Source organism: Physella acuta, unplaced genomic scaffold (genome assembly GCF_028476545.2).
Source record: "Physella acuta isolate Inbredline_101_S28 unplaced genomic scaffold, ASM2847654v3 ptg001865l, whole genome shotgun sequence".
Taxonomy (NCBI): domain Eukaryota; kingdom Metazoa; phylum Mollusca; class Gastropoda; family Physidae; genus Physella; species Physella acuta.
In genome coordinates this window covers 307,008-322,222 of record NW_026733371.1, presented here as the reverse complement: position 1 = coordinate 322,222, position 15,215 = coordinate 307,008, and the positions used below count along the sequence as shown (strand labels likewise).

The 15,215-nt window shown below is 34.5% G+C and overlaps 1 protein-coding gene across 1 annotated transcript in view; it reads left to right on the top strand.

Moving 5' to 3' along the window:
* LOC131930898 (dual oxidase 1) overlaps positions 1 to 14,990 on the top strand; it is a 32,354-nt gene extending 17,364 nt beyond the window's left edge. Inside the window, exons 10-33 of the mRNA XM_059287561.1 lie at positions 540 to 633; positions 1,051 to 1,208; positions 1,482 to 1,651; positions 1,782 to 1,891; positions 2,280 to 2,438; positions 2,616 to 2,726; positions 2,947 to 3,158; positions 3,337 to 3,522; positions 3,945 to 4,164; positions 4,755 to 4,848; positions 5,065 to 5,249; positions 5,418 to 5,499; positions 7,165 to 7,406; positions 8,128 to 8,268; positions 8,422 to 8,514; positions 8,731 to 8,824; positions 9,383 to 9,432; positions 9,574 to 9,656; positions 10,369 to 10,567; positions 11,056 to 11,288; positions 11,423 to 11,581; positions 11,909 to 12,064; positions 12,206 to 12,334; positions 13,208 to 14,990. Coding sequence (XP_059143544.1) covers positions 540 to 633; positions 1,051 to 1,208; positions 1,482 to 1,651; positions 1,782 to 1,891; positions 2,280 to 2,438; positions 2,616 to 2,726; positions 2,947 to 3,158; positions 3,337 to 3,522; positions 3,945 to 4,164; positions 4,755 to 4,848; positions 5,065 to 5,249; positions 5,418 to 5,499; positions 7,165 to 7,406; positions 8,128 to 8,268; positions 8,422 to 8,514; positions 8,731 to 8,824; positions 9,383 to 9,432; positions 9,574 to 9,656; positions 10,369 to 10,567; positions 11,056 to 11,288; positions 11,423 to 11,581; positions 11,909 to 12,064; positions 12,206 to 12,334; positions 13,208 to 13,330 — 3,483 coding nt within the window. The 3' untranslated portion in view covers positions 13,331 to 14,990. The remainder of the gene's footprint in view (positions 1 to 539; positions 634 to 1,050; positions 1,209 to 1,481; positions 1,652 to 1,781; positions 1,892 to 2,279; positions 2,439 to 2,615; positions 2,727 to 2,946; positions 3,159 to 3,336; positions 3,523 to 3,944; positions 4,165 to 4,754; positions 4,849 to 5,064; positions 5,250 to 5,417; positions 5,500 to 7,164; positions 7,407 to 8,127; positions 8,269 to 8,421; positions 8,515 to 8,730; positions 8,825 to 9,382; positions 9,433 to 9,573; positions 9,657 to 10,368; positions 10,568 to 11,055; positions 11,289 to 11,422; positions 11,582 to 11,908; positions 12,065 to 12,205; positions 12,335 to 13,207) is intronic.
* The last annotated feature ends 225 nt before the right edge of the window (positions 14,991 to 15,215 follow it).

The window sequence follows — 15,215 nt, the reverse complement described above, 5'->3', positions numbered from 1 at the left end:
ATTAATTGATTCATTATGATTATGTATACTTATAAATGCTTCTATTGAACTTGATTACTACTAGTCATTCCACATGTTACTGTTTACACCTAAGTGATTTATTTCAATGCTTAAAGCAGCTAAATGTTTGGTGACTGTGCAATTAGATGTTTACCTAATTAAAAATTTAAATAATTAAAGATGCCTACAATGTGGCGTATATGTATATAAATAAATAAATAACATATATATATATATATATATATATATATATATATATATATATATATATATATATATATATATATATATATATATATATATATATATAAGTTGGTTGTTTAAAGTTGTTATTAATGTTTTTATAGATACAAAATGCATATAGGCTATATGGATTATGATTATGAATGAATATCAAAAGCATATAGGCTTTATGGATTATAATTATGAATAAATGTGAGATTTTTCAATACTAAAGACTGCTCTTACTATTAACTATTCACAACTATAAGATGTAATGCTATATCAGTCACAAATTAGTTTTGTTTTTCTACTTTAAGTCTGTAGTAAAGAAAGAACTTGAGGCAATAATTCAAGGGATGATTTACACTAAAGCAAAGGTGGAAAATGGCAAATATGTTGAGGATTATTCTGGTAGGTCAAGCTATAAAATTAGAAAAAAAAGTAACACACACACAAGAAATATTTTCCTGATTTGTTTACATACTCCTGTATAAAAAGGTATTAAGCTGCATTTGTTGTAATTCTTTTACTGTGTGTGTCCTTATTAAACTCAGGTATTGATCTAACTCTGTTTGGGTGAGAGCACTACTATGCTTCAGTTCCTTGCATGTAGGTCTATGTAAAATCTAATCTTAAAGACAAAATTTGTCAGCTAGCCCTGCTATTTATAATTTATAAATAATCAGATCTTCAGACTGTACTTTTCATTTAAGTATAAACAGATATTTTAAGTTTTTTGATTGTTTTACATAAAATACCTAAAGAAAACATAAAACACTCTGAAAGCCATGATGAATTTAGTTTAAAACTTTTAATCTACTTCAACAGAATCTTTCTATGGCCCTTTTGAATACTCCCGCAATGATCATGTGGGTGAGCAGATCCAGAGATTTCGGGACCATGGCTTGTCTGGTCTCAACACGATCCGCAGGTCATATGGACTGGATATTTTGACAGACTGGGCAAGGCTTGGTGGTGCTAATGGTGTAAGTGAATCTTATGTATTTGTCAGATAAAAATGCCACTAAAAATCTCAATGTTAATGGTTCGCTTCAATCCAGGAATTATTATTTTCAAAAGAACATTCTCAAAATATAAAAAATAGAATAAATATATAACCCAGCAATAAATATTTTATTTGAAATTGTTTGCTTCTAGCTCTTATATATTAAAATTTCTAAGTTTTTGTTATTTTGTGCTTGGAAATTTCATTGTCAGTCTCTGGAATTAATAAATTACTTTTTATCCTGTTGCACCAGACACTTCAGACATTATATGGTGGCTCTGCACCTAATGACCTGGACCTCCTGACTGGAGGATTGCTGGACAAGGATCAGAAGAATGGGATGTCAGATGTGTTTAGGAGCATCATATTGGAGCAGTTTACCAGGGTCAGGGACACTGATAGGTTCTGGTATCAAAACAAAGAGTAAGTTGACATTCTTTGACCTCGTTTATTAAATAATTTCCATTTTGGTTCTAGATCAACACAGTGACAATAGTTTTGAAAGAAAATCCTAGCCATTTTATTTTTATAAATATTATAAAATCTATTCCAGTGTTTTCAATGCAACAGAAATTCTAGAGATAGAGGGTATCAGCTTTGTTGATGTACTAGAGGAGACTACCCACCTCACAAATCTTCCATCTAATGTTTTTGTTTGTGATGGTAGGAATTTCATCAATTGGTTGCTAGTGTGTTTAAACAATTTGGTTGAGTTAGAGTTGCTAGCATGTCATAACAATTTGGTTGTGTTAGATTTGCTAGCATGTTAAAACAATTTGGTTGTGTTAGTGTTGCTAGCATGTTATAACAATTTGGTTGCAAACATGTTTAAATAGCTTGAATTAACAATGTAGTCTTGGCATGGATTTCCATGCCCATCATCGACTTGGTCATACCTATGTCCTATTAGCTTTCTTATTTTACTTTTTAGACAACCCTTGTTTTAGTTCATTATATTTTTATTTTCAGACTTATTGAACAATTTAATTTCTTTAATAAGTACATTATTAATCAACTGCAATTACTTGACTTAAAATCAATTGTATTGAAGGATCAGTTGGACAATGTAGTTGTAAGGATCCCCCAAATATGGACTATGTTTCTAACCCAGAAGTTGAGATCTGCAGTCCCTTGGCCACATATGATTATATAACTGGAAGTGAATGGTCATTTGCACTTTCCTTTTTGGCACTTGCCCTTGTTATCCCAGGTAAATTTTTTTTACACCATCTCCCAGTCAGTTAAAAAAAAACAACTGTAAGGATTCTAAAAATAAAAGATAACTGACATGCAACACTACTTTTATTTTATAAATGGCAATAATTTAATCTAAGTGTAATTCAGTGATTTCTATTTTAATTTTATTTTTTAACCATTTTTATTCTAGTGTCTATTGGAGTATTGTGTTGTATGGTTAAAAAGAAAAAAGTAGTTATTGTTGAAACCAATAAAAGAAAATCAACTTTGATTATGAAAAATGACAAAAATAAGTTTAGAGGTAAGTCATTTAAAATTTTGGTTGTTGAATTTTAACTTTGATTATAATCTTAAAATCAAATTCCAACACATCAGTTTTAACCTACCCCCTTTTTTTTTAAAAACAAAAATTTAATTTTAAGTTTTGTAATTCAAAAGTACTTTGATGAAAAAGTTGCTCTAGTTCTCCTGTTAACAATGCTGATTCAGTGCTGTTGTTAACGAGGTTCATCAATGACCAGGTAACGAGTATCTCGGCAAGAGCTCTGGTTACCGAGATGTCAGAGGTGAGCTGAAGTCAGATGAGCAGCGCATTGTCATCCGCGACCCCCGGGGTAGAGACCTGAGGTATGTGGACTTCAAGTCATCTGCTGCAGCCAGTGTGACTCTCCATCTGTCATCAGACAAAGATTTGTCCCTGCTGTGTCTTAAGGTCCCAGGAGATATTGACTTAGTAAGGAAAATTATTTGCATCATTGGCTTGGGAAAACAATTATTCACATAATTTTACTACAGATTTGTTAATGGAGAATTTAAAAAAAATTTTCCCCTAATATTCTGACTTCTCATTGTTATTATTACAGGACATTTAAAAAAAACCATGCAACCATTTGTTTAATTTCCATGCACAGATCTTACGATTTCCAGGATTTGCTATTCGAGAAAGTTTTGTTGGAGCTCTTGAAAGATTCTTATCTGAGATAGGCATTTCTCTTGACACCCAGCATGCCTCAGAAACATCTCTGTTTTCCAACGCTAATGATAAAGATCAAAGGCAAAAGTTGTTGGACAAATTCTTCAGAGCTGTCTGCCTTACAGTAAGTTCATTGTTTTATAAAGAATCATGACAGCTTTAAGCAAAAAACAATATGTTCTTTAATGAATGGTGACAGCTTAAAGCATATAGCTTGTTGTTGAATGAAGAAGGGTGACAGCTAAAAGCATATAAGTGGTTGTTATATAAATGTTTTTATTAATTTTTACTAACAATTATGTTTATTTTATAGTTCATTTTTGATGTTTTGATTGGATATTGTGTTGGAACTAATATTGTACATCATTAATAGAGTACTGGTACTATACAGCATCTGTTTTTGGTAGTGAATTAGTACTCTGCTGGTATTGAATTGGTAGTCTACTGGTGGTGTACTGGTGTGGTTAGTTGTCTTTTAGTGGTGTACTGTTGTTGTGCTGGTATTCTTCCAGTATGCTGCAGTAGTTAACATTCAAATTGTTACAGGCATTTGATGGTACTGGCCTGAATGAGGATGATCGACTGGACCTCAAGGTTGTGGATGAGGTGATTCACATCAAGCTGACCATGACTGAATTTGCTGATGCCATGGGCATGCAACCATCCTCTCTTTTTGTGAAGAATGTCTTTCTATTAGCAGACATAAACAATGACAGATATTTGGCTTTTGAGGAGTTTTTGCACTTGTTTGCAATTTTCTTAAAAGGTGAGTTTTAAATTATTGTATTAACCATTTTCAATGTTTTTGCTTTATTTTCAACCCTGTTAAGTTCAAACATATTTTACTATTCAATTTTATCTTATGACAGGCCCATTTGTCCTGGGCTCTGAAGGAAAAAGATGATGATGTTATCTTTTGACTGGGATTTCAAAATTGTAAATTATTACCGAAATAAAAACTTGAAAAAAATAGTTAAAAGGATTTGGCGTGCTCTATGTGCCATCTGTTAATGCTCAGAAATTAGAAAATAGTATTTCAGGTTTGAGCTAATTCTAACAGATTTTAATGGACATTGTCTTTTGTGATCCACCTTTTTATAAAAGGGTAAAGTTACAATTTTTAATACTAATTTATTAAAAGTGTGTTTAAAAGACAATAAATAGACCATACTCAATTTGAACTATGGAATTGAATATAGTGACAGCACATGTCTGGATATAGTTTATGATATGGTATTATGATGTTTATTTAAAACATCATTTTAGAGAGGGTTTTGATTTTTTTGTGATTTTCAGATTTAAATTGTAGAGAATAAGAATGATTGAAAACATTTCTCTATTTAATTTTCATTATAGGAACCGCTGAAGAAAAAAGTAGATTGCTTTTTAACATTTATGATGTACGAAAAGTAGGATATCTCACAAAAGATGAGTTCTATCGAATGATAAAGTAAGTAGATTGAAGTAAACTGGCCAACTTTTAGTATAATCTATTGTTTATACACTTGCTTATGTTGTTTTACATCTAAACTAAGTTGGTCAAAAGTAAATTAATTTTTTATTCTGTAAAATAGCCAAGTCTGCATCTTAAAATCTTAAATTTTAATGTTTAAGATAGAACACAGACTAATTTTTGAAGCATCACCAACTGTTTCTTTCTCTTTAGATCCCTGTTGGATCTGGCTGAAAGTGCAGACCTAACTGATGGCTCAGTAAAAGATCTTGTCACCTCCATGTTCAAGCATGTAGGCCTGACCGATGCAAGCCAGATAACGATACAACATTTCCAGAAAATCTTCTGTTCCGAGGAGTACTCATCTACGCTACAGAATGCCACCATTTTGGGTAAAGGTAAGGTGGCAATTTCACTTTCACTGCTGTTGTTTAAGAAAAAACATGTATGTTACATTTAACTTCTGATAATTTGCATAAGCTGAAGCAGTACAAAACATAAATTTTTGATGTTAAGTCAGGGTAGCTCACCAAGTCAATTTGATTAAGATTTTTAACATTTATTAGCTACCCAACATGCCCCCACACAAAATGTTGTCCAGAGAGGTGGAAAGCTCACCAGGCGAAACACATTTATTAAAAGCTACATGTGAGTATCTTCTTTAGTGACTACTTTAATGTAATCAAAAAGATTTGTCATCAACATTAAGTCATTTCTTGTATATCATTAGACAGACAATAGGGAAGTTGTCATTGTTGCCAAACAATGTAAAACAATTCTTTAGATAAAAACAAGGTAATTAAAAAGTCTAGTGACAATTTTAGCGCAATTTCCTTATGTTATCTAAAAATAGCTCTGTCGTAGCGTAAATCAAGAGCAGGGTTAGTAAAACCATTGGTTAGTTATTAAAACGTTTTTTATTAATTTTTTTCAGTATTTTACATGTTTTATTTACAATAGAGTTACATGACTAAAAACCATTGCGCGCCTACTGAACGTGATGGCGCAGCCATGGAACGCGATGGCGCAGCTATTGAACGTGATGACGCTTGTGGTGTGGTTGGAAAAAATGCCTACTAATTCGGTCCAAATTTAATTAATTCAAAAATTTTTTGTGACCGAACGAAAGGATATTTTTGAAAACTTTCTTCGGCAATATTGTTCTAAATTATGGCAGGAATCGATTGGTACATGTTTCAAGTCGCTAAGTGGTCTGGTTGCCGAGATATGGGCCAAAAACTGAATTTTTTCGAGGTTTTTTGGCTTTTCCGGGAAATACATGAAAGAAACCCGGAATTTTATGGCCTAAGCTCATTCTCGTAACTTGCTTAACATAATTGCTTTTGGAACTAGTCATCGATATTGCTTCGTTGAGGAGGAGATACGACTTAAAGCCCGGACACACATTCATCCATACATTCATTCATCCATACATTCATCCATCCATTCCCAGAAATGACGAGTTAATAAACGCAATTCTCCAGAATGGAAATTGCGCTAAAAAAGTTGGCCAGAAGTAGTTAACTTTGAAATTGACAATGTTGTCAAATGTAGAATAGCTAAGCCACCAGTTCAGACTTGAAGGAAGGAAGGCATAGCAGGCAGACTAGTGGTTTAAGTTCAGATTTAAGGAGGGAGGGCATAGTAGGCAGACTAGTGGTTTAAGTTCAGATTTAAGGTGGGAGGGCATAGTAGGCAGACAAGTGGTTTAAGTTCAGATTTAAGGAGGGAGGGCATAGCAGGCAGACTTGTGGTTTAAGTTCAGATCTAAGGAGGGAGAGCATTGTAGACAGACTAGTGGTTTAAGTTCTGATTTAAGGAGGGAGGGCATAGCAGGCAGACAAGTGGTTTAAGTTCAGATTTAGGTGGGAGGGCATAGTAGGCAGACAAGTGGTTTAAGTTCAGATTTAAGGAGGGAGGGCATAGTAGGCAGACAAGTGGTTTAAGTTCAGATTTAAGGAGGGAGGGCATAGTAGGCAGACTAGTGGTTTAAGTTCAGATTTAAGGAGGGAGGGCATAGTAGGCAGACTAGTGGTTTAAGTTCAGATTTAAGGAGGGAGGGCATAGTAGGCAGACAAGTGGTTTAAGTTCAGATTTAAGGAGGGAGGGCATAGCAGGCAGACTAGTGGTTTCAGATCTGACTTAGAAGGAGGGCATTGTAGTAAGACTAGAGGTTTCAGGTCAGACTTGAAGGAGACATGGCCATGAACTAGATAATGAAGAGAGATGAAAAATGGGATACAGTGGACAATAGTACAGTTTAGCAATAGTAACAATACTCTAATTTATGTAAAATCAATAAATATTTTTAAGCTCCAACAAGCATAAGACAAAGGATGCAGGCAGGAGTGTGTTAGCTGGTGAGCAATTACCTGCAGGATCCAGGATATCAAATGCACTGAACTTGACAGTTGGACCAAGACAGTACCCAAGGACTTCAGTTGGTCAGGTCCTGCACTCAGTGTCACGCTACATTGACCGCTACAGGTTGCAGATCTTCTGGGCTGTCCTGTATACACTAGTCACTATAGGCATCTTTGTGGAGCGAGCTTTCTGTGAGTCCTAATTGTCCTGTTTGTGTATTGTGTAGATAATTCCTCTCATGTCCAGTATGTCGTGTTAGTGTCCTATGTAAGTCTCGGCTAAACTAATTACGATGACGCAAGTAATTCTATGTTAAGTGGGTCAAACACAAAGGACACAATGTACAATAGCCAGAGGTCAAGCAGAGGAGTTATGTAGATTAGCTAGAATAGGTAGGAACCAATGAGAAATGAGATGCAAACAGACTGGTCACCTGCAATGGTCTGATGACCTAATGCCAGACGTAGTTGGTCAAAGTGTTTAGGAGAATGTCAAATGTTAGAAATTGAACATAGATATTGTTAGGGCTAGGAGATAGTTGAGTTTGTGGAAGTAAAGTGTAGGACATCAGAGTTAAGAAGCGGAGGTAGAAATAGATGGATTGTATATGTTAACAAACACTGAAATTCGAACTGTCAGTTGAGTCATTTAAATTGATAGTTCTTAGAGAATTCTGTACAGGATTCACACAAGATCCCTCATATACACATGGTGTATAGCAATATATAAATACAATATCAACATCTCCTCCCACCACACTAATCTAAATTGTTTTGCTAGTGTTCTAATCCTGTGATAGAAAAAAACTTTCTGTCAGTCAGAGTTATCCAACTTGTTAAAACCCATGTGTTTTTTCTGTTTTGTTTTTGTCATGGTATATGACATCAAATTGATTCATTTTTCCCACAACAGTTTTTGCAAAAGGCAGAGAGCATGCTGGCTTGAGGCGCATGTCAGGTGCATGGATAACAGCTATGATCAGGGGGTCTGCCAGTGTGATCATGTTCACTTACTCCAGCCTACTGGTCACCATGTGTCGCAACACCATCACAGGTAAACTAGAAGAATAGAATTACTAATATCAATATTTTCTTTTAAGTTTGTATATATCAAAATGTATCCAATCAATGGAATTATTTTATGTTAATGTTTGTGTTAAGTTGTATTTCACCCTTCTTAACACATAGCGATTGGATTTTTTTCCAGCTCTGCGAGAAACATTTTTACATAGGTTTATCCCATTTGATTCGGCCGTATCATTTCATAAGTACATAGCTGTACTGGCAATAATTGGTACACGTAAGTACGCACCTAATCTAAGAAAGTAAAAAAAATGAAAAATATGTTATTCTTGTGAGACAGACATTAGACATTTAAAAAAAAGTATATGAAAGCTGTTGAGAGAGAAAAGTGGTTGTTATGTATACAAATAAAGCATTCTGTTAACACATATTTATAACACTTGTCTTGTAGTGTAAGAGATGTTGAATAATGATTATGTTAAATTTGTTACAGTTGTTCATGTTGTGACCCATGCTATGAACCTCTACTGCATGTGTACCCAGTCCACCACCAGCATTAACTGTTTCTTTGGGGAGTACAAAACAGAGTAAGTTAAAAGGCATCTTTAATTTCCATCTTCTTCTTCATTCTTAATTTTAATGTTGGAAGGGATGCCCCTCCAACACAATTAAGGATATGTATTAACTGGTTATGCACCATTGAGGCCATTGACTCCAATTTCAGCCTGGTTTTCTTTATGGATTTGCTTCCATAGCCTTTGTCCAGCCAAGAACAAACTACACGGCAGTAGTTGTTCGATTTTGGAGTTGTCTATCCTAGAAGAGTTGCTGTCCCCAGCTAACAAGCCTCATCTGCCCGAGGGTTCGAACTCGAGACTTTGCAGTTTAGCAGCCATGAGTTTTACCGAGTTGACCACACCAACCCCTTTAGTTTCCATGAATGTTGATGCTTTTTTTAGATTCTAAAACTTTAAAGATAATGTTTTATGTGAGATTACCTGAATATAATGTTATGCAAGAATCTTCTAGATAGTCTGCTCTAAGGATAATCAGGTTTTACAGATGACTTTCTAAAAGAATAACATACATAGATTTATTACCTCAAATCTAGCAGATTTTGGAATTTTGTTTTTTCTTCTTCATAGGACTGACTCCTTTGCTACCTTCCATTACTGGGCTTATCAAACTATCACAGGTATTTACAGAAATTTAAAAAAACATATGTAAGCCTATGTGTTAATGGGTGGTGTCTTAAATGAATTGTCCATAATAAAATATTTTTTCAAAATTGAAGAAGTTATCAATTGAAATAATGATGTAACCCTTGTCTCAACAGGTCTGACTGGTGTGCTGGTTACTGTGCTCATCTTTATCATGTACGTGTTTGCCACACAATTTGCTCGTAGACATGTCTTCAAGGTAAGAAATCTTAAGTGCACATCCACAGTACAGGGCTGACAGCAGTGAAACATTTCTGACTTTTTTGACTAAAATCTGCTTTGTTCCAATTTTAAATAAACCGGGAGTGATCTCGCCTAATCTTTCTTGAATAATCTTAAATGAAACAACAGGGGATGGCAACTCGGGATATCGACATGATTTTTAATCCATTTTAAATACTTCAACTTTTTAAAACAGAATAAAATCTCTTAGAAAAAGAATTGCACACCAAGTGAACGCCAAATAAAATGTGCATAATAGTGCGGAATATTATTAGTACTTTATAAATTCACATGCGTCTTTGAGAAATTGGAAGTTACTCTAAATTTGACAGAAGGCAGAGAATTAGATCTTTTACTTACATGTGAAATTTTATTTATCATCTGAAATAGTACTCAGGTTATAGGCTTTTGAAAAATTGCAAGTAGAAAAGGTTCCACTTCCGGTTATCGGAAATCACTCAAAAGTTAATACGGATATACATATAATACTTATTTATGAAATTTCATCAACCTAGCTGTAACAGTACTGTTTACAGACACACACACACATACACACACACAGACATACGGACAAGATTGCAAAACTATGTTTTTCCGACCCAGCGATTACAAGACTTTCTTTATACTTCGTATATACGAGAAAGTAAAAAAAACGTCTGCCAAAAAAAAAAAATCGATATTTGTTTCAGGCATTCTGGCTGACCCACAGTCTGTACTGGCTAGTCTATGTGTTGACATTTCTTCATGGTGTAGGCAGGCTAGTCCAAGCCCCACTCTTCTCCTGGTACCTGATTGGTCCTCTCATCCTCTTCATTATTGACAGGCTGCAAAGTACCAGCAGAAACAAGGTTGAGATTTCTGTCAAGAGTGCCACACCCCTTCCATCAGGTAGAGCAGGTTTCTTTCAGGAAAAAATTAACAACAGTTCAACTTCAGAATAAACTGCTGTTCAAAATAATTTCACAAATTTTGTATTTTACAAAAAGAAAAAAAAAGGTGACTGGTGACACTGACAAAAGGCCAACTGACTTAAGATAACTATGCCATAATGTCACTTTTTGTGGCTTTGACAGTTTGTAATAAAAGTTTTTTGTGTTCTGGGTATACAATTAAAAAAAAATGATCAAGTATAGGCCTAAATGTTATCATATCTGATCTCAAGTTCTGCTTCTTGCTAGCCTATAACTTTGTAATGCAGAATCTGATGTCAAAAAAAAAGTTATGTTACTTCAAAAAATTCAGTAACATGAATGCAAATGAGAAGTGCTTTAGTTTTTTGGTCTGTTCATTTTGTGCATTGTCTGTTTTGACCCTTTGCTCATGTTAGCCTTTTTCCAGATTTTCATCAACTAAACTAAAATGATACAAATTTCCAGGTGTTCTGCGACTTGTCTTCAAACGACCAGCAACATTTAACTACAAATCTGGGCAGTGGGTGCGTATAGCATGCACAGAGCTGAGTGAAACTGAATACCATCCCTTCACCCTCACCTCTGCCCCCCATGAGTCACACCTTAGCCTACACATCAGGGCTGTGGGGCCTTGGACAACAAATCTCAGGAAAATCTATAGCCCAGGAGAAAATGAAGATCTACAAAAGCTCCCAAATGTGAGTTTTAGTTTTTAATTTGGAGCTTATGAATATACATATTGTTCAAACAGTTAATGACTAACAAATTGTTGTTGCTTCTTAAAACTTATATTATAAGCTGGTAAAAAAATGATGAAAACTCTTCTCTCCAGCTGTTTCTTGATGGTCCATTTGGTGAGGGTCACCAAGACTGGTACTCATGTGAGGTGGCGGTGTTGGTGGGTGGTGGTATTGGAGTCACACCATTTGCCTCCATTTTAAAAGACATAGCGTTCAAATCCAAGACAGGAATACAGGTCACATGTAAAAAGGTAGGATAACTTTTTAGTCACTTGTATCTTAAATGATTGCAGATTACTGTCCCTTACCCAATGTACAAAACTACACATCATGTTCACAAACAGACACACAGACACAGACATACTGACAAAATTGTAAAACTAAGTTTTTCCTACTCAGGGAGGTGTAAAACGGCGAGGTTTGTTAAAATCTCAATTTCGATTTTTGTATATAAAATACTTCTTCTATACATCGTATACAAGAAAGTAAAAATGGAATATGCAGTTTTTGTGTAGGTGTTGTGTAGACAGTTGACATTACTGTTCCAATAATAACCCTTTTTTTACCACACCTTGTAGGTTTATTTTATCTGGGTGACACGGACCCAGCACAGCTTTGAATGGCTGGTGGACATCATTCGGGACGTTGAGGCAGCAGATCTCAGGGGCATTGTTGATACACACATCTTTGTGACCCAGTTCCAGCAACGATACGATCTCAGGACAACCATGCTGGTGAGTGTGGACTCATTTTTACTGAACCCGAAATTAAGAAATTTTACGTAGCTTCACAAGATAGTTTACAAAAGTGATCAATGTTTTAGTTGTTTTTTTTTTTGTTAATTTCACCGTGACATGTGCTTTATTTTGTTTCAGTATATATGTGAGAGGTACTTCCAAAAGGTGGAAGGTAAAAGTTTGTTCACCGGCTTGAAGGCAGTGACACATTTTGGCAGACCAAACTTTGAAGATTTCTTCTGGGCTCTCACAGAGGTGCACAAAGATGTAAGTTTTTTTCTTTAAACTTAACTTGGAGTGACCATCACGTTTTACTTCATTATGAAACTATTTACCTCAAAAAATGCCATTAACTTCACCAAATCACCTACAACTCCTTATCTCACAAAATCACAGACAACACTAATTCAACCATTTACCTCACAAAATAACATCACTAATTGACCTACATTGTTTTACTTTACAAAATGACCCTCATCATTTTACTTTACAAAATGACCTACAACTCCTTACTTTACAAAATGACCTACAACTCCTTACTTTACAAAATGACCTACAACTCCTTACTTTACAAAATGACCTACAACTCCTTACTTTACAAAATGACCTACAACTCTTTACTTTACAAAATGACCTACAACTCCTTACTTTACAAAATGACCTACAACTCCTTACTTTACAAAATGACCTACAACTCCTTACTTTACAAAATGACCTACAACTCCTTACTTTACAAAATGACCTACAACTCCTTACTTTACAAAATGACCTACAACTCCTTACTTTACAAAATGACCTACAACTCCTTACTTTACAAAATGACCTACAACTCCTTACTTTACAAAATGACCTACAACTCCTTACTTTACAAAATGACCTACAACTCCTTACTTTACAAAATGACCTACAACTCCTTACTTTACAAAATGACCTACAACTCCTTACTTTACAAAATGACCTACAACTCCTTACTTTACAAAATGACCTACAACTCCTTACTTTACAAAATGACCTACAACTCCTTACTTTACAAAATGACCTACAACTCCTTACTTTACAAAATGACCTACAACTCCTTACTTTATAAAATGACCTACAACACTCAGCTTCACCAAATAACTTGTCTTCTTTACTTTGCAGGTTTCTCAAGTTGGAGTATTCAGCTGTGGTCCAGGACCCATGACATCAAATGTGCAAAAGGCTTGCAATGCCATGAATAGCTTAGTGGGGCCAACATTCACTCACCACTTTGAGAATTTCTAAAACTAGACAGGCATTAAGTCTAAAATGCCTATACCACATATTTTTATTATGTTAAACTTGGTTTTCATTGTAATGTGGAATAAAGCTAAAAAAAATAAATAAAATAAAACAAATGTTACAATAAAATATGTCAGAAATGCAACACAACATTGCTATAAAGAGTGCAAGTAAAATTCCATTTGGTAAATTAGTTTAAAAATGTCCTCAATGGGCAGAATTCCAGCACTTTATATCACATTTATATTCTGATTTACACTCACAATTACATGAATATTGACACTCACATGTGCACTTATAGGATTGTTTGTTTTACTTGCACTTACACTCATATTAGCTTATTTTTTGTTTGTTTTCATGTCATAAATGTGGTTTGAGATTGTTGTTGGTTTTATGCCATTACTGAAAACTACTAATTGGGGTCAAGACAGTGGTGAACTTAGGTCAAATCATATTTAAGCCAAGATAGGTCAGCGTGGTCTGAGATATTTGTTGTTGGTTTCATCAGGGTCAAGATGGTGTTAAATTAGTGGAAAGATAGGTCGCAGTGGTCTGAAGTTGTTGGTCTAATGGTTAGCAAGGGTCCAATTATGGTAATTTCAACTTAGGTTGTAGTGGCAAAATATTGCTGCTAGTCACTTGGACAAAACCTGTGTTTATTTGAATCTCTAAACAGAAGTGGTTTTAATCATGGGCAGAGTGGGGGAAGAACCTAGGATCTTTTTATATGTGTATGTTTGTCTAAGATTGTGTCTGTTCCTGTCATTTGTTTTGTGTGTAAGTATGTGTAAACATGTCAGTGAGTAAGTGTGCAATTTCATAAGTTTTTAAGTTTGGTGTGAAAGGGTTTTAGAATTTGTGAGTGAGTGATGGAGTGCATGTTGCTGAGTATGAGTAAGTATGCAAATGTGTAAGAGTGTATGTAATTTCGTGTGTAGGATTGTAAGCCAGTATTTCAGTGTGTGTTTGAGTGTAAATGTGTGAGTGTGAGTTCATTTGTGTGTAAGTATGCGTTTGAGTGAGTCTCGTGTAAGAGTGAGAATGTATAATTGTGCGAGTATGTGATTGTAGTAGTGTGTGGGTGTCTTATTGAGTTTGTGAGTGCATGCTTTTGTATGATTGCCAGATAATGATTTTGTGACACAGTAACAAAGGCTGTAACATTGTAACTTTGAATATATGCTAGACACATGCACATACAAAAACGTAAAAAAATGAGCATTTTCAGCAGTGTTTAATATACATAGAAGCATGCTATAAATACAAAATAAAGACTGGCAGTCAAGTCTGAGATGATATAGGACTATCTTCAATTATAAATACATTATGAACTAACTGGCCTCAGTTTTTGTCTGTAATGATATAAGAATATTCTTTGATTATGTCACACTGACTTGTTGCATCATTGGCCTGTAAGAGTAAGGAATGTTTCATATTTAACAATATATAAACAATTCAATTTCATCATTGTCAATTCACAAATGTCTAACATGATTTTAGTGTAATTTCATGAACCAAATATAAATTTAATTTGTATCAGAGAAAAAAAAACCTGACCAGGCAAAAAATGAAATGACAATGAAACTATATAGTTTACAATAAATTAAACTTTCATTCCTGTCATTCTCTTGTATTAAAATGATTTAAATTGAAAATGAAATCCTAACACATTATATGAGAGACTTAACTCATGTTAACAAATATTATGACAGTCGTAACATATGTTAACACATGATATGAAAGTTCTAGCACATGTTAACACATCATATGACAGCCGTAACACATGTTAACACATGCTATATAATTGTAGCACATGTTAAAACATCATATGACAGTCGTAACACATGTAAACACAAGTTATAACTGTCGTAACACATGTTACCACAGG